Source organism: Pseudoliparis swirei, chromosome 15 (assembly GCF_029220125.1).
Source record: "Pseudoliparis swirei isolate HS2019 ecotype Mariana Trench chromosome 15, NWPU_hadal_v1, whole genome shotgun sequence".
NCBI lineage: Eukaryota > Metazoa > Chordata > Actinopteri > Perciformes > Liparidae > Pseudoliparis > Pseudoliparis swirei.
The window spans coordinates 580,010-604,548 of NC_079402.1; the positions used below are offsets into that span (position 1 = coordinate 580,010).

Here is a 24,539-nt window from a genome sequence, read left to right on the forward strand (position 1 = left end):
GTCCTACGAGGACAGGTGACCAGTGTCACACACACAGACCCCTCACCAGCGCCCCCTGCTGCTTGGAGGGCTGCGTGGCCAGGTTCACAGGTTCTCTCTCCAGAGCTTGCAGCATGCGGAACATGTCGATGGTCAACTCACTGAACTTCACCTGGAGGAGACAGACGTGTTACCTGAGATGTTCACCTGACGCCATGTTGCCATGACAACAGAACAGTGCACCTGTGAGGAGACGTTCACCTGACGCCATGGCAACATGACATGCTCAGCGTTTCGGTTTCAGAGGTTCTAAGTCAGCCACTAGCAGCAGCAACAACAACAACACGGTGCTGCTACCCAATATGGAACTACATGTATGATGGTGTGAAGCTGTTTGTGAGACATGCGAGTACAGGTGAGGCTACACGGGGTATACTAATATATATACTGTATATACTAATATATTAACTAATATACATACTGTATATACTAATATACATACACTACCGTTCAAAAGTTTGGGGTCATCCAGACAATTTTGTGTCTTCCATGAAAACTCACTTTTATTTATAAATGAATTGAACATTTCATAGAACATATAGTCAAGACATTGACAAGGTTATAAATAATGATTAATATTTGAAGTATTAATTTTGTTCTTCAAACTTCAAGCTCAAGGAAGGCCAGTTGTATAGCTTATATCACCAGCATAACTGTTTTCAGCTGTGCTAACATAATTGCACAAGGGTTTTCTAATCAGACATTAGTCTTCTAAGGCGATGACACAATGTACCATCAGAACACTGGAGTGATGATGAAATGGGCCTCTATACACCTCTGGAGACATGTCATTAGAAACCAGACGTTTCACCTAGAATAGTCATTGACCACATTAACAATGTAGAGAGGGTATTTATGATTAATGTTATCTTGATTGAAAAAACACTGCTTTTCTTTGAAGAATAAAGACATTTCTAAGTGACCCCAAACTTTTGAACGGTAGTGTACTGTATATACTAATATATATATACAAATATATTAACTAATATACACTACCGTTCAAAAGTTTGGGATCACTTAGAAATGTCCTTATTTTTCAAAGAAAAGCATTGTTTTTTTCAATGAAGATAACATTAAATCAATCAGAAATACACTCTCTACATTGTTAATGTGGTAAATGACTATTCTAGGTGGAAACGTCTGGTTTCTAATGAAATATCTCCAGAGGTGTATAGAGGCCCATTTCCATCATCACTCCAGTGTTCTGATGGTACATTGTGTTATCGCCTTAGAAGACTAATGTCTGATTAGAAAACCCTTGTGCAATTATGTTAGCACAGCTGAAAACTGTTTTGCTGATGAGAGAAGCTATAAAACTGGCCTTCCTTTGAGCTAGTTGATTATCTGGAGCATCACATTTGTGGGTTCGATAAGACTCTCAAAATGGCCAGAAAAAAAGAACTTTCATGTGAAACTCGCCAGTCTATTCTTGTTCTTAGAAATGAAGACTATTCCATGCGAGAAATTGCAAAGAAACTGAAAATGTCCTCCAGCGGTGTGTACTACTCCTTCAGAGAACAGCACAAACGGGCTCTAACCAGAGCAGAAAGAAGTGGGAGGCCCCGTGCACAACTCAGCAAGAAGACAAGTACATTAGAGTCTCTAGTTTGAGAAAGAGCGCCTCACAGGTCCTCAACTGGCAGCTTCTTTAAATGGTACCCAAAACGCCAGTGTCAACGTCGACAGTGAAGAGGCGACTCGGGATGCTGGCCTTCTAGGCAGAGTGGCAAAGAAAAGCCATATCTGAGACTGGCCAATGAAAAGAAAAGATTGGTATGGGCAAAAGAACACAGGCATTGGACAGAGGAAGATTGGAAAAGGTGTTCTGGACAGATGAATCCAAGTTTGAGGTGTTTGGATCACACAGAAGAACATTTGTGAGATGCAGAACAGGTGAAAAGATGCTGGAAGAGTGCCTGACACCATCTGTCAAGCATGGTGGAGGTCATGTGATGGTCTGGGGCTGCTTTGGTGCTGGTAAAGTGGGAGATTTGTACCAGGTAAAAGGGATTTTAAATAAGGAAGGCTATCACTCCATTTGGCAACGCCATGCCATACCCTGTGGGCAGCGCTTGATTGGAGCCAATGTCCTCCTCCAACAGGACAATGACCCAAAGCACACCTCCACATTGTGAAGAACTCTTGAGGGAAGAAGCAGGCAGCTTGCTGTCTGTAATGGAGTGGCCAGTCACCAGATCTCAACCATTGAGCTGTTGTGGGAGCAGCTTGACCGTATGGTCCTCAAGAAGTGCCCATCAAGCCAATCCAACTGGTGGAGGTGCTTCAGGAAGCGTGGGGTGACATTTCAACAGATTACCTCAACTAATTAACAGCTAGAATGACAAAGGTCTGCAATGCTGGAATTGCTGCAAAAGGAGCATTCTTTGACGAAAGCAAAGTTTGAAGAAAAAAATGAATACTTCAAATACAAATCATTATTTCTAACCTTGTCAATGTCTTGACTATATTTTCTATACATTTTGCAACTCATTTGATAAATAAAAGTGTGAGTTTTCATGGAAAACACGAAATTGTCTGGGTGATCCCAAACTTTTGAACGGTAGTGTACATACTGTATATCCTAATATACATACTGTATATACTAATATATTAACTAATATACATACTTTTTATACTAATATACATACTGTATATACTAATATATTAACTAATATACATACTGTATATACTAATATACATACTGTATATACTAATATATATACTGTATATACTCATAAAGACAGTTATCATCCCTGACTGAGTGGAGATGTGTCCTCTGTAGTCTGGTAAACTGCAGTATGTATACACACTCTGTGGATACACACTCTGTATTCATACAGAGTGTGTATCCACAGAGTGTGAGCCAAACATGCTCAGTGAGCAGACCCTGAACAGCACCATGAGGTCATGACAGGTGAGTCACATGGCTGAGTGCAGTGAGGGTTAGTGTGCACAGTGTGTAGGGTGCAGTGTGTAGTGTGTGCAGTGTGTACAGTGTAGTGTGTGCAGTGTAGTGTGTACAGTGTGTACAGAGTGTAGTGTGTACAGTGTGTACAGAGTGTAGTGTGTACAGTGTGTACAGAGTGTAGTGTGTACAGAGTGCAGTGTGTACAGAGTGCAGTGTGTACAGTGTGTACAGAGTGCAGTGTGTACAGAGTGCAGTGTGTACAGAGTGTAGTGTGTACAGAGTGCAGTGTGTACAGAGTGTAGTGTGTACAGAGTGCAGTGTGTACAGAGTGCAGTGTGTACAGAGTGCAGTGTGTACAGAGTGCAGTGTGTACAGAGTGCAGTGTGTACAGAGTGTAGTGTGTACAGAGTGCAGTCTGTACAGAGTGCAGTGTGTACAGTGTGTACAGAGTGCAGTGTGTACAGGTGCAGTCTGTACAGAGTGTAGTGTGTAGAGTGTGCAGAGTGCAGTCTGTACAGAGTGCAGTGTGTACAGAGTGTAGTGTGTACAGAGTGTAGTGTGTACAGAGTGCAGTGTGTACAGAGTGCAGTGTGTACAGAGTGCAGTGTGTACAGAGTGCAGTGTGTACAGAGTGCAGTGTGTACAGAGTGCAGTGTGTACAGAGTGTAGTGTGTACAGAGTGCAGTGTGTACAGAGTGTAGTGTGTACAGAGTGCAGTGTGTACAGAGTGCAGTGTGTACAGAGTGTAGTGTGTACAGAGTGCAGTGTGTACAGAGTGTAGTGTGTACAGAGTGCAGTGTGTACAGAGTGTAGTGTGTACAGAGTGCAGTGTGTACAGAGTGCAGTGTGTACAGAGTGCAGTCTGTACAGAGTGCAGTGTGTACAGAGTGCAGTGTGTACAGAGTGTAGTGTGTACAGAGTGCAGTGTACAGAGTGTGGTGTGTACAGAGTGCAGTGTGCAGAGTGTAGTGTGTACAGAGTGCAGTGTGTACAGAGTGTAGTGTGTACAGAGTGCAGTGTGTACAGAGTGTAGTGTGTACAGAGTGCAGTGTGTACAGAGTGTAGTGTGTACAGAGTGCAGTGTGTACAGAGTGTACAGAGTGCAGTGTGTACAGAGTGCAGTGTGTACAGAGTGTAGTGTGTACAGAGTGCAGTGTGTACAGAGTGCAGTGTGTACAGAGTGTAGTGTGTACAGAGTGTAGTGTGTACAGAGTGCAGTGTGTACAGAGTGCAGTGTGTACAGAGTGCAGTGTGTACAGAGTGCAGTGTGTACAGAGTGTAGTGTGTACAGAGTGCAGTGTGTACAGAGTGCAGTGTGTACAGAGTGCAGTCTGTACAGAGTGTAGTGTGTACAGAGTGTAGTGTGTACAGAGTGCAGTGTGTACAGAGTGCAGTGTACAGGTGTAGTGTGCAGAGTGTGTGTACAGAGTGTAGTGTGCAGAGTGTAGTGTGTACAGAGTGCAGTGTGTACAGAGTGCAGTGTGTACAGAGTGCAGTGTGTAGTGCAGTGTGTGCAGGTGCAGTGTGTACAGAGTGCAGTGTGTACAGAGTGTGTGTACAGAGTGTAGTGTGTACAGAGTGCAGTGTGTACAGGTGTGGTGTGTACAGAGTGTGGTGTGTACAGAGTGCAGTGTGTACAGAGTGTGGTGTGTACAGAGTGTAGTGTACAGAGTGCAGTGTGTACAGAGTGCAGTGTGTACAGAGTGCAGTGTGTACAGAGTGCAGTGTGTACAGAGTGTAGTGTGTACAGAGTGCAGTGTGTACAGAGTGTAGTGTGTACAGAGTGTAGTGTGTACAGAGGTGTGTACAGGTGTGTAGAGTGCAGTGTGTACAGAGTGTGGTGTGCAGAGTGCAGTGTGTACAGGTGGTGTGTACAGAGTGCAGTGTACAGAGTGTGGTGTGTACAGAGTGGTGTGTACAGAGTGCAGTGTGTACAGGTGTAGTGTGTACAGAGTGCAGTGTGTACAGAGTGTAGTGTGTACAGAGTGCAGTGTGCAGAGTGCAGTGTGTACAGAGTGCAGTGTGTACAGAGTGCAGTGTGTACAGAGTGCAGTGTGTACAGAGTGTAGTGTGTACAGGTGCAGTGTGTACAGAGTGCAGTGTGCAGAGTGTGGTGTGTACAGGTGTGGTGTGTACAGAGTGCAGTGTGTACAGGTGTGAGTGTGTACAGGTGTAGTGTGTACAGAGTGTAGTGTGTACAGAGTGCAGTCTGTACAGAGTGCAGTGTGTACAGGTGCAGTGTACAGAGTGCAGTGTGTACAGAGTGTGGTGTGTAGTGTGCAGTGTGCAGTGTGTGGTGTGTACAGAGTGTAGTGTGTACAGAGTGCAGTGTGTACAGAGTGTAGTGTGTACAGAGTGTAGTGTGTACAGAGTGTAGTGTGTACAGAGTGCAGTGTGTACAGAGTGTGTTAGAGGTGTACAGAGTGTGGTGTACAGAGTGTAGTGTGTACAGAGTGTAGTGTGTACAGAGTGCAGTGTGTACAGAGTGTAGTGTGTACAGAGTGTAGTGTGTACAGTGTGTACAGAGTGCAGTGTGTACAGAGTGTAGTGTGTACAGAGTGTGGTGTGTACAGAGTGCAGTCTGTACAGAGTGCAGTGTGTACAGAGTGCAGTGTGTACAGAGTGGTGTGTACAGAGGTGCGGTGTGTACAGAGTGCAGTCTGTACAGAGTGCAGTGTGTACAGAGTGTGGTGTGTACAGAGTGCAGTCTGTACAGAGTGTAGTGTGTACAGAGTGCAGTGTGTACAGAGTGTAGTGTGTACAGAGTGTAGTGTGTACAGTGTGTACAGAGTGTAGTGTGTACAGAGTGTAGTGTACAGAGTGCAGTGTGTACAGAGTGCAGTGTGCAGAGGTAGTGTGTACAGAGTGTAGTGTGTACAGAGTGTAGTGTGTGTAGAGTGTAGTGTGTGTAGTGTGTGTAGAGTGTGCAGAGTGCAGTGTGTACAGAGTGTAGTGTGTACAGAGTGTAGTGTGTACAGAGTGTAGTGTGTACAGAGTGTAGTGTGTACAGAGTGCAGTGTGTACAGAGTGTAGTGTGTACAGAGTGTAGTGTGTACAGAGTGCAGTGTGTACAGAGTGCAGTGTGTACAGAGTGTAGTGTGTACAGAGTGTAGTGTGTGTGTGCAGGTGTAGTGTACAGAGTGCAGTGTGTACAGAGTGCAGTGTGTACAGAGTGTAGTGTGTACAGAGTGTAGTGTGTACAGAGTGTAGTGTGTACAGTGTGTACAGAGTGTAGTGTGTACAGAGTGTAGTGTGTACAGAGTGCAGTGTGTACAGAGTGTAGTGTGTACAGAGTGTAGTGTGTACAGAGTGTAGTGTGTACAGAGTGTGTAGTGTGTACAGAGTGCAGTGTGCAGGTAGTGTGTGAGTGTGTGTACAGAGTGTAGTGTGTACAGTGTAGGTGAGTGTGTGTACAGAGTGTAGTGTGTACAGAGTGCAGTGTGTACAGAGTGTAGTGTGTACAGAGTGCAGTGTGTACAGTGTGTACAGAGTGTAGTGTGTACAGAGTGCAGTGTGTACAGAGTGTAGTGTGTGTAGTGTGCGGTGTGTAGAGTGTAGTGTGTGTAGAGTGTAGTGTGTGTAGTGTGTGTAGAGTGTAGTGTGTACAGAGTGCAGTGTGTGTAGAGTGTAGTGTGTGTAGTGTGTGCAGAGTGCAGTGTGTGTAGTGTGTAGTGTATACAGAGTGTAGTGTGTGTAGTGTGCGGTGTGTAGAGTGTAGTGTGTGTAGAGTGTAGTGTGTGTAGTGTGTGTGTAGAGTGTGCAGTGTGTAGTGTGTACAGAGTGCAGTGTGTGTAGAGTGCAGTGTGTGTAGTGTGTGCAGAGTGCAGTGTGTAGTGTGTAGTGTGCAGTGTGCAGTGTGTGGTGTGTAGTGAGACCCTGAGTCCTGTGTGGATCAGGATCAGTGGTTAGGACCTGGTTGTTACAGTTGCCGATGATGAGTGCGTCGGCGAGGACGAGCTGCCCGACCACCATGCCTTGTTCCAGGGGAGGAACGCTGCCCTCCTGCAGGCGGTTGTTGGTCACCACCACAGAACTGTTGTCGTTCAGAACCACCACCGGATCGGCCTGAGACACAAGAGACCCCATGAAACCAGATCCACTCAGATCCACCGTCTCATGAGTAACTCATGAAGGAGGGGGAGGTCGTGGAGGTCGTCACCTCTACAAAAGCTGCCACTTCCTGCAGGACCAGGTTCCACTCCAGCTGGTCCTCTGTGTTGAAGCGCTGGGTGTAATCTTCAATCTCCTCAGAAAGCTCCTGCAGGAGGAGAAGGTCACTCAACACGCTGCCGCCTCACGGTGGCACCACAGCCTCCAGAAACAGTCCTCTGGTTAAAGAGTTACTCACACTGGTTACCGTGTTATCATGGTAACATGTTATCGTGTTACCGTGTTACCCTGTTATCGTGTTACCGAGTTACCCTGTTATCGTGTTACCGAGTTACCCTGGTATCGAGTTACCGAGTTACCCTGTTATCGTGTTACCGAGTTATCGTGTTACCGTGTTATCGTGTTACCGAGTTATCGTGTTATCGTGTTACCGAGTTACCCTGTTACCGAGTTATCGTGTTACCGTGTTACCCTGTTATCGTGTTACCGTGTTATCGTGTTACCCTGTTATCGTGTTACCGAGTTATCGTGTTACCGTGTTACCGAGTTATCGTGTTATCGTGTTACCCTGTTATCGTGTTACCGAGTTATCGTGTTACCGAGTTACCCTGTTATCGTGTTACCGAGTTATCGTGTTACCGAGTTACAGTGTTACCGAGTTACCCTGTTACCGAGTTACCCTGTTATCGTGTTATCGTGTTACCGTGTTACCGAGTTACCGAGTTACCCTGTTATCGTGTTACCGTGTTATCGAGTTACCGAGTTACCGAGTTACCCTGTTATCGAGTTACCCTGTTATCGTGTTACCGAGTTACCGAGTTACCCTGTTATCATGTTACCGTGTTATCGTGTTACCCTGTTATCATGTTACCGTGTTATCGTGTTACCGAGTTACCGTGTTATCGAGTTACCCTGTTATCGTGTTACCGAGTTACCCTGTTATCGTGTTACCGTGTTACCCTGTTATCGTGTTACCGAGTTACCCTGTTATCGTGTTACCCTGTTATCGTGTTACCGAGTTACCCTGTTATCGTGTTACCGAGTTACCCTGTTATCGTGTTACCGAGTTACCCTGTTATCGTGTTACCCTGTTATCGTGTTACCGAGTTACCCTGTTATCGTGTTACCCTGTTATCGAGTTTCCGTGTTACTGAGTTACCGAGTTACCCTGTTATCGAGTTATCATGTTACCAACTTATAATGAGAGTTGGAGGCAATCAAGGGGATGTGTGTAATTGATGTGTGTAATTGATGTGTGTAATTGATTGCTGTGTGTGTAATTGATTGCTGTGTGTGTAATTGATGTGTGCGTAATTGATGTGTGTGTAATTGATGTGTGTAATTAGGGTCCTCTGAGACTTCGTCGTAGAGGAACCTATTGTTATTGTAAGAATTATTCTTCTTCTTAATGTCGCGAAACAAACGTCGACTGGCCGCACACGGTACGCCCCAGCAGACTGAAATTCCACATGCAGAAGCAGACTGGTGAAATTTTTTAGATTATTGAGTTTTCGTAGTTGTGTAAAAGAAAATGTCTCTCTAGCGCCCCCTTGAGTGTTTGTACCCACGGTTTTTTTCGCCAATGACTGATTGACTTGAAATTTTGCGTACAGGTCCGCTTGGACCTGCTCTAAAAAAACTAAAAAAAATCCTGGTATGACCCATAATATCCGCCTCCTTAGATTTTCCACCATTTTGAATTAGGTAAAAAACTTTTTGTGTACTTTTTTTCAAAACGCTTGTTCTGATTCCTACCAAAATTTCTGAGGTTCATTATTGGTTCAATTCGAAGGAATAATTTTCAGGAATTGTCGATATCTTATTGCGTTCAGAGGATATGGAACAGTGAACATGCAAGGGGTGTGGCCCAATATATAAAGACACCTAACTTCCAAATCACTGGACCTATCTTCACCAAATTACCAGCCAATGTCCACAAGGACGAGCTCAACCTACCTTGATTTTTTCATAATATTTGAACAATAGGGGGCGCTACAATCAATCCCTCAAAATATGCCTTTTTTCATGTTTTTAGGGGTTGTAAAACAGTTAACTCCTCCTAGAGCTTAAACCCGATTCTTTCCAAACTTGGGCAGTATGTTCTTGAGACCTTTGTCTTGAAAAATCTTTGAAAGATTTCAAAAATATTAAACTATGTGCGTTTGCCGGACCAGCAAAAAACGCCATTCGCCATGAAAATGTACGTTGTTGTAACTCGGCCATACATTATGGAATCTGCTCCATATTTCTCATACCTCATGACATACTGACCCTGAAGACATCCATCTGGTAATTTTTGATTCTGGTCTTAGCGCCAACTAGTGGCACAAGGAAGTTACATGTTTTTTTACTTTTATACACTGCTCCTCGCAGATTATTCAGATCGCTCTCAAAATATAGCAGAATAGACCTAAGACCTTGATGATGCTTCCCTGTGAAGCTCGTAGCGACACATTGTAGTACGGTGAGGTTCTCCATCGGCAAACATTGATCCTTCGCCGTGAACGAATAAACCGTTGTAACTCGACTCCACATCATCAGATCCGTTCTAAACTCCCCATGTGTGATGACACTCCAGGCCTGAAGACATGTGCAGTCTGATTTTTTATTTTAGTGGTAGCGCCACCTACTGGTAACGGGAACAAAAATCGTTTTCTTTGGCTTCCTTCTCTGAGAAGGTAAATCAGATCAACACCAAATTTGTTACACATGAAGGTTAGACTTTCATGATGCCAGAAGATGAAGCATTTTATGTTTCGTCTAACACTGTTGCCGTGGCAACCCATTCTTCGCGTCAAACAACGAAGGGGCTTTGGAGGGACTAAAAATGCTCGAAACGTAACTAAATTTAGCACACACATTTATGGTCAAATATGTAGTTACCTGATATGATTTGAAAGCTTTGAAATGCCAATATGGCTCAATAGCGCCCCCTAGACTGTATTTATGTTCAAATGGCCCCGGTATTTGCCCGCAATGACCGATTACTTTGAAATTCATCATACATGTCCGCTTAGACCTGCTCTAAAAATATTACATTATGATCATAAGCTCCGCCCACTTAGATTTCCCGCCATTTTGAATTTTGTAAAAAACACATTCTTTTCAACTCCTCCAAAAGGATAATTGCGATTCATACACGACTTGTTGTGGTTCATTATTCTTTCAATGCAATCAAAAATCTTTAAAAGATTGTTGATATCTCATTGTGTTCAGAGAATATGGACCAATGAACATCCGAGGGGTGTGGCCTGATATTTAAAGACATCTAACTTCGAAATTAATTGGCCAATTCTCACCAAATTATTAGACTATGTTCACATGACATCCCTTAAAGTACCCTAATTTTTTCAGAATATTTGAACATTAGGGGGCGCTACAATCCATCCCTCAATATATGCCTTTTTTGCATTATTTTCTGACCTTTTGGGGGGTTGTTAAACAGTTAACTCCTCCTAGAGCTTAAACCCGATTCATTCCAAACTAAGCCAGTATAGTCTTTAGACCTTTGTCTTCAAAAATCTTTGAAAGATTTTAAAAATATTAAAGTTTGTGCGTTCTCCGGACCGGCAAAGAAACGCCATTCGCCATTAACATGTAAGATGATGTAACTCGGCCATACATTATCCAATCTGCTCCATATTCCTCGTATGTCATCACATAGTGACCCTGAAGACATCCATATGCTAATTTAAAATTCTAGTCATAGCGCCACCGATTGGCCAAAGCAAATCAGCCTAAAAAGCATGTTGCCCTTTATCATATTCCAAAAGTGGTCAAATTTTAGATGCATATCAGGCCTGGCGAAAATCCCGATATTTTCAAGGTTTCGTATTTTTGCATATAGACATTTTTCTCTAGCGCCCCCTTGAGGTAGAAAGCGAATAACTTTTTTCAACAATGACCGATTGACTTGAAATTTGGTATACAGGTTCACCTGGACCTGCTCTACAAAAAAGTTCATGGTGAAAATCAAATGCGCCTAACTAGATTTCCCGCCATTTTGAATTTTTTTTTATTTTTTTAAATTCACTTTTTTCCAAAACGCTTTGTCCGATTCATCCGGAAATTTCTGGGATCCATTATTGGTTCAATGTCATCACAAGTACTGAAGATCTTGTTGATATCTCATTGCGTTCAGAGAATATAGACCAATGAACATTGAAAGGGTGTGGCCTGATATATAAAGACACCTAACTTCCAAATTAATTGGCCAATCCTCACCAATTTACTGGCTTATGTTCACATGACATCCCTTAAAGTACCCTAATTTTTTCATAATATTTGAACATTAGGGGGCGCTGCAATAAATTCCTAAATATCGGCATTTTTAGCTTTTTTTCATGTTTTGGGCAGTTGTTAAACTGTTAACTCCTCCTAGAGTTTACACCCGATTCATTCAAAACTTGGCCAGTATGGTCTTGAGACCTTTGTCTTGAAGAATCTTTGAAGGATTTCAATAATATTAAACTATGTGCGTTTGCCGGACCAGCAAAGAAACGCCATTCGCCATGAAAATTGACGTTGTTGTAACTCGGCCATACATTATGTAATCTGCTCCATATTTCTCATACCTCATGACATACTGTCCCTGAAGACATCCATATGCTAATTTTTGATTCTGGTCGTAGCGCCAACTGGTGGCACTAGGAAGTTACATGTTTTTTACTTTTATACACTGCTCCTCGCAGATTATTCAGATCCCTCTCAAAATATACCAGAATAGACCTAAGACCTTGATGATGCTTCCCTGTGAAGCTCGTAGCGACACGTTGAATCACATTCACATGTAATTTACATGACAAGGTCTAGACTTCACATGGATACACATGATGCATGTATATGTTCAAATTGTCACAGCGTCCCCTGCTGGCAACCCTGGACTCACTCAAATCTGCTCCAAACTTCTCATGCTTCGTAGAATTCACGGCCTGAGGATATCAACAAGCCTTTTTTCACTCAGAATCAAAGCGCCACCGACTAGCAAAGTAAAATCAGTGTCGCGTGACAAACGGTCAAACGCCCGAACGCCGTGCGTGCGCTCTCGGCCGAGGGGGCCGGCGTCCGGCCAGCACCCCCGACGTGCGAAGCAGGAAGAGGACCCGTTCATCGCTGCTTGCAGCTTTAATTGATTTGTGTAATTGATGTGTGTGTAATTGATGTGTGTAATTGATGCGTGTGTAATTGATGTGTGTAATTGATGTATGTAATTGATGTGTGTAATTGATGTGTGTAATTGATGTGTGCGTGGTCAGTTTAGATGAATGGTGACCATGCTGCTCCGGTCTCAGAGGGTCGTCTGATGTCAGACGGGAGTCTCCAGGTGGGGACGGCTTTCCTTCCACAGACTCCTGGGGGTCCCTGAACTTGGTTCCATGGAGACACTGAAGCCCCTCAGAACACACAGAACATCTCCCATACCTTCACCAGAACCTTGACCAGGTCCATCTTGTTCAGCAGTAAACAGACCACGATGTAACGAGCGTAATACCGGAGCTTCTTCACCACCAACTCTGGCCTGGGGAGAGGAGACAAGATGGAGGCCATGAAGTCAGCCCAGCAGCACGTTGGTGTTCGGTTGGCTCCCCGGTGCTTTAGAGATGTAGAGAACAACAACGTCATCACAGTCCTCACATCACTCGGCTGGACGTAACCAGCTCACACAGGACCTCCTCCTGAGTGACATTCACCAACGACTACAGAGAGCAGCTGTTGACCGCCGATCCCCACGAGATGGTCCATCTTCAAAAGGAACCAGCACGAGAACACAGATAGAATACAGCCAGCTCTTTACAACGGGCCCTGTGCTCTACATGTGCAGAGCACAAATCTACGGATTACAAAGTGATATTTGGCTCAGTTGAACCAAGCAGAAAATAAACCTTTAAAAAGTGAATGCTAGAGGAAAGTGTTAGAACCCAAGCAAAGGGAGCAGGTGTCCTGTACCTGTCCTCCTTGTTGACCTGGAAGTAGTACGAGCGCTGGCGGATGGCTGAGTAGAAGGAGAAGGCCTCGTTCAGGTAGCTCGTCTCTGAGGTCCGGAGGCTGGCGGTCAGGGAGAGACACACGAGTGTTATCAACACATACGCTGGAATGTCCTTAACATGAAACACCAGACCCTTTAGTAAAGTACGACAACACCCCTCAGAGGCTTTACAATCTGCACACATCGACATCCATGACCTTTGACCTCACGTCGGCTCAGGAACAACTCCCAAGAAATAGAACAACCCTTTGAGGGCAAAAAGGTGAGAACCTTCAGGAGAGCACTGAGGACCTCCAGGACGGACTCCTCACCCGGTTGCTCCCCAGGTGTCTCCGGTGTGTAGGCAAGCTCAATCACATGACCACCAAGGAAACCCTCCCCCAGGTTACCCCTCAACTCCCATTGGCTGTAGCTTCCCAGCAGCTCACCTGTACCTACATTGTCTGAGCCAGACCTTGTTTTTTAATAATTGTTTTTAGTCTATATAAAACTAGAGTTATGGATGATTGGAGAATAAATAATAAAATCATATTAAGGGAATGTATATATATATATTTATAAATAAAAAATATTTAATTAAATATGTTTATATAAATATATATAATTAAAATATATTTATAGAAATATATATATTATTTATATATACATATAAATATATATATATGTGAATAATATATAAATAAAGAATATATATCTATATAATAACAGACAACAGTGAGACAGTTGTTTGACTTACTAGTAGTGGTAGTAAAGTTGTCCAATTTTGGATGCCACTTCCCCAATCTGCCATCTCTTCAAGCCGTAGCGGCTGTCCAGGACCTGCCTGTCAGTAAATCATATAACACTGAGCATCAAACCATGAGAGTATTCAGCCATGACCTTACCCACAGCGTGAGCCTCCTCTGGGGAACTCGGACGTCATTCGGCCTCATTGACACTCATTCAAGTCTCACCTGCTGTTTGGTTTGAACCCACCTGGTCCTGGTTGTGAAGCATCATCCGCTCAGGTTGCCCTGAAGCTCATACATCAACACAGGGATGAGAGATGAACTCACCTGTGCTGCTGCTGGAACTTCCACAGCTTGGTGTAGACGTCGAAGGTCCGTCCGAAGTAGGACTGCCACTGCTTGTGTCCATACTGAGGCAGGTCCCTGCAGCGAGAAGAGACGCATCCAGAGCTCCTTAGACGCTCTACAACCAACCACATACATACATATATGTATATATTATTGTTGTTGTTCTCAATAGGTTGTTAGCTTGTTGTTGTTGTCCTAAATAAGTTGTGTTTGATATGTTGTTATCTTGTTGTTGTTGTTCTCAATAGGTTGTTATCTTGTTGTTGTTGTTCTCAATAGGTTATCTTGTTGTTGTTGTTCTCAATAGGTTGTTATCTTGTTGTTGTTGTTCTCAATAGGTTGTTATCTTGTTGTTCTCAATATGTTGTTATCTTGTTGTTGTAATCAATAGGTTGTGTTTTATCCAAAGCTTACAATCCGGTGACACTCACACACCGTAGAGCAGCTATAGGGAGACACTCAGGGTGAAGTGTTTTGCTCAAGGACACATGGACTAGGGCGGGGATTGAACCTCCAACCCCCCGATTGACCCCGTCGCTCCCACATCTTGCACTACAGTGTAAACACACGCCCTCCTGACGGAGACCCACCTCAGCCCATTGAAGAGCTGCTTGGACTTGTCCAGCAGGTAGCAGAAGTCCGTCACAGTCTTCCTCTCTCCGAGTGGGATGTCCTCCTCAGGCTCAGCTCCAGTCATGACACTGACTTCACACACCTGCTGCACAGACATGACACTGACTTCACACACCTGCTGCACACAGAGACATGACACTGACTTCAGTTATACCTGGTGAAACACCTGGGAACCAGGAGAACCAGACCACCTACAGCACTGTCCAGCTGGTGACACACCATGGGTCAGCAGCTGGGAGTGTGATGCACCTGAGCACCTGACTTCTCACATGAACAGGAGGAAGTGTGTCACAAGGTCACCTGACGTCCCAGAGCTTCTGCTCATTCACAGGTGTGATGACCCAAATACCTCCTCACCTGGCTTCATGTCAGTAACGCACCTCCTCACCTGGCTTCATGTTTAGTAACGCACCTCCTCACCTGGCTTCATGTCAGTAACGCACCTCCTCACCTGGCTTCATGTTTAGTAACGCACCTCCTCACCTGGCTTCATGTTTAGCAACGCACCTCCTCACCTGGCTTCATGTTTAGCAACGCACCTCCTCTACCTGGCTTCATGTTTAGTAACGCACCTCCTCACCTGGCTTCATGTTTAGCAACGCACCTCCTCACCTGGCTTCATGTTTAGCAACGCACCTCCTCTACCTGGCTTCATGTTTAGTAACGCACCTCCTCACCTGGCTTCATGTTTAGCAACGCACCTCCTCACCTGGCTTCATGTTTAGCAACGCAACTCCTCACCTGGCTTCATGTTTAGCAACGCACCTCCTCACCTGGCTTCATGTCAGTAACGCACCTCCTCACCTGGCTTCATGTTTAGCAACGCACCTCCTCACCTGGCTTCATGTTTAGCAACGCACCTCCTCACCTGGCTTCATGTTTAGTAACGCACCTCCTCACCTGGCTTCATGTTTAGTAACGCACCTCCTCACCTGGCTTCATGTTTAGTAACGCACCTCCTCACCTGGCTTCATGTTTAGTAACGCACCTCCTCACCTGGCTTCATGTTTAGCAACGCACCTCCTCTACCTGGCTTCATGTTTAGCAACGCACCTCCTCTACCTGGCTTCATGTTTAGTAACGCACCTCCTCTACCTGGCTTCATGTTTAGCAACGCACCTCCTCACCTGGCTTCATGTTTAGCAACGCACCTCCTCACCTGGCTTCATGTTTAGCAACGCACCTCCTCACCTGGCTTCATGTTTAGCAACGCAACTCCTCACCTGGCTTCATGTTTAGCAACGCACCTCCTCACCTGGCTTCATGTCAGTAACGCACCTCCTCACCTGGCTTCATGTTTAGCAACGCACCTCCTCACCTGGCTTCATGTTTAGCAATGCACCTCCTCACCTGGCTTCATGTTTAGTAACGCACCTCCTCACCTGGCTTCATGTTTAGTAACGCACCTCCTCTACCTGGCTTCATGTTTAGTAACGCACCTCCTCTACCTGGCTTCATATTTAGCAACGCACCTCCTCTACCTGGCTTCATGTTTAGTAACGCACCTCCTCTACCTGGCTTCATGTCAGTAACGCACCTCCTCTACCTGGCTTCATGTTTAGTAACGCACCTCCTCTACCTGGCTTCATGTTTAGTAACGCACCTCCTCACCTGGCTTCATGTTTAGTAACGCACCTCCTCACCTGGCTTCATGTTTAGTAACGCACCTCCTCTACCTGGCTTCATGTTTAGCAACGCACCTCCTCACCTGGCTTCATGTTTAGTAACGCACCTCCTCTACCTGGCTTCATGTTTAGCAACGCACCTCCTCACCTGGCTTCATGTTTAGTAACGCACCTCCTCTACCTGGCTTCATGTTTAGCAACGCACCTCCTCACCTGGCTTCATGTTTAGCAACGCACCTCCTCTACCTGGCTTCATGTTTAGTAACGCACCTCCTCACCTGGCTTCATGTTTAGCAACGCACCTCCTCTACCTGGCTTCATGTTTAGCAACGCACCTCCTCACCTGGCTTCATGTTTAGTAACGCACCTCCTCTACCTGGCTTCATGTTTAGTAACGCACCTCCTCACCTGGCTTCATGTTTAGTAACGCACCTCCTCTACCTGGCTTCATGTTTAGCAACGCACCTCCTCTACCTGGCTTCATGTTTAGTAACGCACCTCCTCACCTGGCTTCATGTTTAGTAACGCACCTCCTCTACCTGGCTTCATGTTTAGTAACGCACCTCCTCTACCTGGCTTCATGTTTAGTAACGCACCTCCTCACCTGGCTTCATGTTTAGTAACGCACCTCCTCTACCTGGCTTCATGTTTAGTAACGCACCTCCTCTACCTGGCTTCATGTTTAGTAACGCACCTCCTCACCTGGCTTCATGTTTAGTAACGCACCTCCTCTACCTGGCTTCATGTTTAGTAACGCACCTCCTCTACCTGGCTTCATGTTTAGTAACGCACCTCCTCACCTGGCTTCATGTTTAGTAACGCACCTCCTCTACCTGGCTTCATGTCAGTAACGCACCTCCTCTACCTGGCTTCATGTTTAGTAACGCACCTCCTCTACCTGGCTTCATGTTTAGTAACGCACCTCCTCTACCTGGCTTCATGTTTAGTAACGCACCTCCTCACCTGGCTTCATGTTTAGTAACGCACCTCCTCACCTGGCTTCATGTTTAGTAACGCACCTCCTCTACCTGGCTTCATGTCAGTAACGCACCTCCTCTACCTGGCTTCATGTTTAGTAACGCACCTCCTCTACCTGGCTTCATGTTTAGTAACGCACCTCCTCTACCTGGCTTCATGTCAGTAACGCACCTCCTCTACCTGGCTTCATGTTTAGTAACGCACCTCCTCTACCTGGCTTCATGTTTAGTAACGCACCTCCTCTACCTGGCTTCATGTCAGTAACGCACCTCCTCTACCTGGCTTCATGTTTAGTAACGCACCTCCTCACCTGGCTTCATGTTTAGCAACGCACCTCCTCACCTGGCTTCATGTTTAGTAACGCACCTCCTCTACCTGGCTTCATGTCAGTAACGCACCTCCTCACCTGGCTTCATGTTTAGTAACGCACCTCCTCACCTGGCTTCATGTTTAGTAACGCACCTCCTCACCTGGCTTCATGTTTAGTAACGCACCTCCTCTACCTGGCTTCATGTTTAGTAACGCACCTCCTCTATCTGGCTTCATGTCAGTAACACACCTCCTCTACCTGGCTTCATATTTAGTAACGCACCTCCTCTACCTGGCTTCATGTTTAGTAACGCACCTCCTCTACCTGGCTTCATGTTTAGTAACGCACCTCCTCTACCTGGCTTCATGTTTAGTAACGCACCTCCTCTACCTGGCTTCATGTCAGTAACGCACCTCCTCTACCTGGCTTCATGTTTAGTAACGCACCTCCTCACCTGGCTTCATGTTTAGTAACGCATCTCCTCACCTGGCTTCATGTTTAGTAACGCACCTCCTCTACCTGGCTTCATGTCAGTAACGCACCTCCTCTACCTGGCTTCATGTTTAGTAACGCACCTCCTCTACCTGGCTTCATGTTTAGTAACGCACCTCCTCTACCTGGCTTCATGTTTAGTAACGCACCTCCTCTATCTGGCTTCATGTCAGTAACGCACCTCCTCACCTGGCTTCATGTTTAGTAACGCACCTCCTCTACCTGGCTTCATGTTTAGTAACGCACCTCCTCACCTGGCTTCATGTTTAGCAACGCACCTCCTCACCTGGCTTCATGTTTAGTAACGCACCTCCTCACCTGGCTTCATGTTTAGTAACGCACCTCCTCTACCTGGCTTCATGTTTAGTAACGCACCTCCTCACCTGGCTTCATGTTTAGCAACGCACCTCCTCTACCTGGCTTCATGTTTAGTAACGCACCTCCTCTACCTGGCTTCATGTTTAGTAACGCACCTCCTCACCTGGCTTCATGTCAGTAACGCACCTCCTCACCTGGCTTCATGTTTAGTAACGCACCTCCTCTACCTGGCTTCATGTTTAGTAACGCACCTCCTCACCTGGCTTCATGTTTAGTAACGCACCTCCTCTACCTGGCTTCATGTCAGTAACGCACCTCCTCACCTGGCTTCATGTTTAGTAACGCACCTCCTCACCTGGCTTCATGTTTAGTAACGCACCTCCTCACCTGGCTTCATGTTTAGTAACGCACCTCCTCTACCTGGCTTCATGTTTAGTAACGCACCTCCTCACCTGGCTTCATGTTTAGTAACGCACCTCCTCACCTGGCTTCATGTTTAGTAACGCACCTCCTCACCTGGCTTCATGTTTAGTAACGCACCTCCTCACCTGGCTTCATGTTTAGCAACGCACCTCCTCACCTGGCTTCATGTTTAGTAACGCACCTCCTCACCTGGCTTCATGTCAGTAACGCACCTCCTCACCTGGCTTCATGTTTAGTAACGCACCTCCTCTACCTGGCTTCATGTTTAGCAACGCACCTCCTCACCTGGCTTCATGTTTAGTAACGCACCTCCTCTACCTGGCTTCATGTTTAGTAACGCACCTCCTCTACCTGGCTTCATGTTTAGTAACGCACCTCCTCACCTGGCTTCATGTTTAGCAACGCACCTCCTCACCTGGCTTCATGTTTAGCAACGCACCTCCTCACCTGGCTTCATGTTTAGTAACGCACCTCCTCTACCTGGCTTCATGTTTAGTAACGCACCTCCTCACCTGGCTTCATGTTTAGCAACGCACCTCCTCACCTGGCTTCATGTTTAGCAACGCACCTCCTCACCTGGCTTCATGTTTAGCAACGCACCTCCTCACCTGGCTTCATGTTTAGTAACGCACCTCCTCTACCTGGCTTCATGTTTAGTAACGCACCTCCTCACCTGGCTTCATGTTTAGCAACGCACCTCCTCACCTGGCTTCATGTTTAGCAACGCACCTCCTCACCTGGCTTCATGTTTAGCAACGCACCTCCTCACCTGGCTTCATGTTTAGTAACGCACCTCCTCTACCTGTGCTGAAACGTTCCTGCACGGTCTGGGAGCTCTGTGACGTAGGCGCTCCTGATTGGAGGAGAACTAACGACCGTTGTAATTAGACGCGGTGAATACATGATGTGATAAACACTACAAACATGAATGGACATGCGCGAGGACTCGATCCGCTGGTGTATAAACAACGAGCTGCATTTAACGTGAAGTCACGCTGCCTCGGCGGACCCGGTAAACAGCGGGCTGGTCCCCGTTGAACCACCGGGCTGGTCCCCGTTGAACCACCGGGCTGGTCCCCGTTGAACCACCGGGCTGGTCCCCGTTGAACCACCGGGCTGGTCCCCGTTGAACCACCGGGCCGCTCACTGGGAGAATGGCTGCGTCTCTAGCGGTGGAGCTCCACGTCCATCACATCTGGATGTTCCTTTGTGGATAACCCAGATAACCGGCGGCTCTCCGCGCCTCTATAACCCGGGTAACCGGCGGCTTTCCCCGCCTCTATAACCCGGGTAACCGGCGGCTCTCCCCGCCTCTATAACCCGGGTAACCGGCGGCTCTCCCCGCCTCTATAACCCGGGTAACCGGCGGCTCTCCCCGCCTCTTTAACCCGTGTAACCGTCGGCTCTCCCCGCCTCTTTAACCCGGGTAACCGGCGGCGCTCCCCGCCTCTATAACCCGGGTAACCGGCGGCTCTCCCCGCCTCTTTAACCCGGGTAACCGTCGGCTCTCCCCGCCTCTATAACCCGGGTAACCGGCGGCTCTCCCCGCCTCTTTAACCCGGGTAACCGGCGGCTCTCCCCGCCTCTATAACCCGGGTAACCGGCGGCTCTCCCCGCCTCTTTAACCCGGGTAACCGGCGGCTCTCCCCGCCTCTTTAACCCGGGTAACCGGCGGCTCTCCCCGCCTCTATAACCCGGGTAACCGGCGGCTCTCCCCGCCTCTTTAACCCGGGTAACCGGCGGCTCTCCCCGCCTCTTTAACCCGGGTAACCGTCGGCTCTCCCTGCCTCTATAACCCGGGTAACCGGCGGCTCTCCCCGCCTCTATAACCCGGGTAACCGTCGGCTCTCCCTGCCTCTATAACCCGGGTAACCGGCTCTCCCCGCCTCTATAACCCGGGTAACCGGCGGCTCTCCCCGCCTCTATAACCCGGGTAACCGGCGGCTCTCCCCGCCTCTTTAACCCGGGTAACCGGCGGCTCTCCCCGCCTGTGCCCGCTCGTTTCGCGGTCTTCTTACCTCCAGCCGGCTCGCGCTGATGAACGGGCGGACGTTACCACGGTGACGCTGCTCACAGATCAAACGCGCCGACGAGCTCTGCGGGTGGCACGCGCCTCTCTGTTCATCTCACCGTGTGGAAGTGACACGGGACCGCCAGATGCTATTCTGTACGAGAGGTCCTGTGACAGGTCAGGAGGCAGGAGCCAGGATGTAGGAGGTAGGAGACAGGAGGTAGGAGGTAGGAGACAGGAAGCAGGAGTCAGGACCGGGTCCGTCTACGTAATGTTATTTGTTTTTTCGTTTCATTCCAAATACGGAATACGGAAATCACGTGGTTTTTTCGTTTTCCGTTTGAAAACCAAAAACGGACAAACGGAATACCAACCCCTTATTTCGTTTCTGCTGTCTGAAACCAAAAACGACAGAACGGAAGTGCCTAAAATGGAAGTCAAAATAAAAGCCAGTGATACATATTCTTATTAACGTTAGAAGAATATTAATTAGTCAATATAAAGAATAAATAATTAAACGGGGATATTTTAACGATGCAAACACATAGCAGGGTAACGTTAGAAGAATATTAATTAGTCAATATAAAGAATACATAATTAAACCTGGATATGTTAGCGACAGTGGTGACGACGGGAAGTTTAATATTCATGTACACAGCAAGAATCACCTTCTCACTTAATCGTTGCATTGTTTGATGCAACACAGTTCCTAATATATTTATATTTCCACCGCAGAGTAAACGGTTCACCTTTATACCGCTAGATGGCAGTATACCTGTTATTGATACATATGTATTTAATGCCGTTTATTTCCTCTGATATTTATGTTCATGGTTAATTTCCAGCATAGTTGTATACATCATGTATTTACTTGTTTTATTTGGGTCATTTTGGAACTAAACATTCCCACATGGAAGAGTGAGGATATGATGACCACGAGGCAATACATAGCCTATTGACAATTGAAAAATAAAGAGACAGTAGTTGATTTTTTCTTATTAGCACCCAGTCACAGCACCACCTGTGCTTCACCTGTAACCTTCATTACTCCATCATCATTACATCAACGGTTAATGGGGAGAAGTTTTTTGTTTTATGTTTATATATGTGTGTGTCAGTGTGTGTATGTATGTGTGTGTGTGTGTGTTTATCTATGTGTGTGTGTATGTATATATGTGTGTGTATATGTATGTATATATATGTGTATGTATATGTATACGTATGTATGTGTGGATATATATGTATATATATATATATATGATTCTTTGAAATACGTTTTTTCGAGAAATCATAGGTTAGGGCACTTATAAGCTCGTTAGCTTCAGCCTCGACCCTTTCGGTCAGCCACTTTCTTTTGTTGAATTATGATTGTTGTATATTTTGCTGATCGAAATAAATCATCATCATCATGTAACCTGTTCTGTTGTGACTCTGCTGTCAGTGTCTTCCTCCTCTGACTACATCACATCATCATCATCATGTAACCTGTTCTGTTGTTTCTCTGCTGTCAGTGTCTTCCTCCTCTGACTACATCATCATCATCATGTAACCTGTTCTGTTGTGACTCTGCTGTCAGTGTCTTCCTCCTCTGACTACATCACATCATCATCATCATGTAACCTGTTCTGTTGTTTCTCTGCTGTCAGTGTCTTCCTCCTCTGACTACATCACATCATCATCATCATGTAACCTGTTCTGTTGTTTCTCTGCTGTCAGTGTCTTCCTCCTCTGACTACATCACATCATCATCATCATGTAACCTGTTCTGTTGTTTCTCTGCTGTCAGTGTCTTCCTCCTCTGACTACATCACATCATCATCATCATGTAACCTGTTCTGTTGTTGTTCTCTGCTGTCAGTGTCTTAGTCCTCTGTCTACATCACATCATCATCATCATGTAACCTGTTCTGTTGTGACTCCGCTGTCAGTGTCTTAGTCCTCTGACACTCACATCATCATCATCATGTAACCTGTTCTGTTGTTTCTCTGCTGTCAGTGTCTTAGTCCTCTGACTACATCACATCATCATCATGTAACCTGTTCTGTTGTTTCTCTGCTGTCAGTGTCTTAGTCCTCTGACTACATCACATCATCATCATCATGTAACCTGTTCTGTTGTTTCTCTGCTGTCAGTGTCTTCCTCCTCTGACTACATCACATCATCATCATCATGTAACCTGTTCTGTTGTGACTCTGCTGTCAGTGTCTTAGTCCTCTGACTACATCACATCATCATCATCATGTAACCTGTTCTGTTGTGACTCTGCTGTCTTAGCCCTCTGACTACATCACATCATCATCATCATGTAACCTGTTCTGTTGTTTCTCTGCTGTCAGTGTCTTAGTCCTCTGACTACATCACATCATCATCATCATGTAACCTGTTCTGTTGTTTCTCTGCTGTCAGTGTCTTAGTCCTCTGACTACATCACATCATCATCATCATGTAACCTGTTCTGTTGTGACTCTGCTGTCAGTGTCTTAGTCCTCTGACTACATCACATCATCATCATCATGTAACCTGTTCTGTTGTTTCTCTGCTGTCAGTGTCTTCCTCCTCTGACTACATCACATCATCATCATCATGTAACCTGTTCTGTTGTGACTCTGCTGTCAGTGTCTTAGTCCTCTGACTACATCACATCATCATCATCATGTAACCTGTTCTGTTGTTTCTCTGCTGTCAGTGTCTTAGTCCTCTGACTACATCACATCATCATCATCATGTAACCTGTTCTGTTGTGACTCTGCTGTCAGTGTCTTCCTCCTCTGACTACATCACATCATCATCATCATGTAACCTGTTCTGTTGTTTCTCTGCTGTCAGTGTCTTCCTCCTCTGACTACATCACATCATCATCATCATGTAACCTGTTCTGTTGTTTCTCTGCTGTCAGTGTCTTCCTCCTCTGACTACATCACATCATCATCATCATGTAACCTGTTCTGTTGTTTCTCTGCTGTCAGTGTCTTCCTCCTCTGACTACATCACATCATCATCATCATGTAACCTGTTCTGTTGTGACTCTGCTGTCAGTGTCTTAGTCCTCTGACTACATCACATCATCATCATGTAACCTGTTCTGTTGTGACTCTGCTGTCAGTGTCTTAGTCCTCTGACTACATCACATCATCATCATCATGTAACCTGTTCTGTTGTTTCTCTGCTGTCAGTGTCTTAGTCCTCTGACTACATCACATCATCATCATCATGTAACCTGTTCTGTTGTGACTCTGCTGTCAGTGTCTTAGTCCTCTGACTACATCACATCATCATCATCATGTAACCTGTTCTGTTGTTTCTCTGCTGTCAGTGTCTTCCTCCTCTGACTACATCACATCATCATCATCATGTAACCTGTTCTGTTGTGACTCTGCTGTCAGTGTCTTCCTCCTCTGACTACATCACATCATCATCATCATGTAACCTGTTCTGTTGTTTCTCTGCTGTCAGTGTCTTCCTCCTCTGACTACATCACATCATCATCATCATGTAACCTGTTCTGTTGTGACTCTGCTGTCAGTGTCTTAGTCCTCTGACTACATCACATCATCATCATCATGTAACCTGTTCTGTTGTTTCTCTGCTGTCAGTGTCTTAGTCCTCTGACTACATCACATCATCATCAT

At 45.8% G+C, this 24,539-nt stretch overlaps 1 protein-coding gene across 1 annotated transcript in view; it reads right to left on the reverse strand.

Annotated features, from left to right (window-relative positions):
• The window catches only part of scai (suppressor of cancer cell invasion), a 38,533-nt gene extending 17,372 nt beyond the window's left edge, over positions 1-21,161 (reverse strand). Inside the window, exons 1-9 of the mRNA XM_056433113.1 lie at positions 20,917-21,161; positions 14,710-14,837; positions 14,099-14,194; positions 13,780-13,866; positions 13,004-13,102; positions 12,479-12,575; positions 7,107-7,205; positions 6,860-7,012; positions 47-151 (exon numbers count right to left, since the gene is read on the reverse strand). Of these exons, the coding sequence (XP_056289088.1) occupies positions 47-151; positions 6,860-7,012; positions 7,107-7,205; positions 12,479-12,575; positions 13,004-13,102; positions 13,780-13,866; positions 14,099-14,194; positions 14,710-14,816 (843 nt within the window). The 5' untranslated portion in view covers positions 14,817-14,837; positions 20,917-21,161. The remainder of the gene's footprint in view (positions 1-46; positions 152-6,859; positions 7,013-7,106; positions 7,206-12,478; positions 12,576-13,003; positions 13,103-13,779; positions 13,867-14,098; positions 14,195-14,709; positions 14,838-20,916) is intronic.
• Between the last annotated feature and the right edge of the window lie 3,378 nt (positions 21,162-24,539).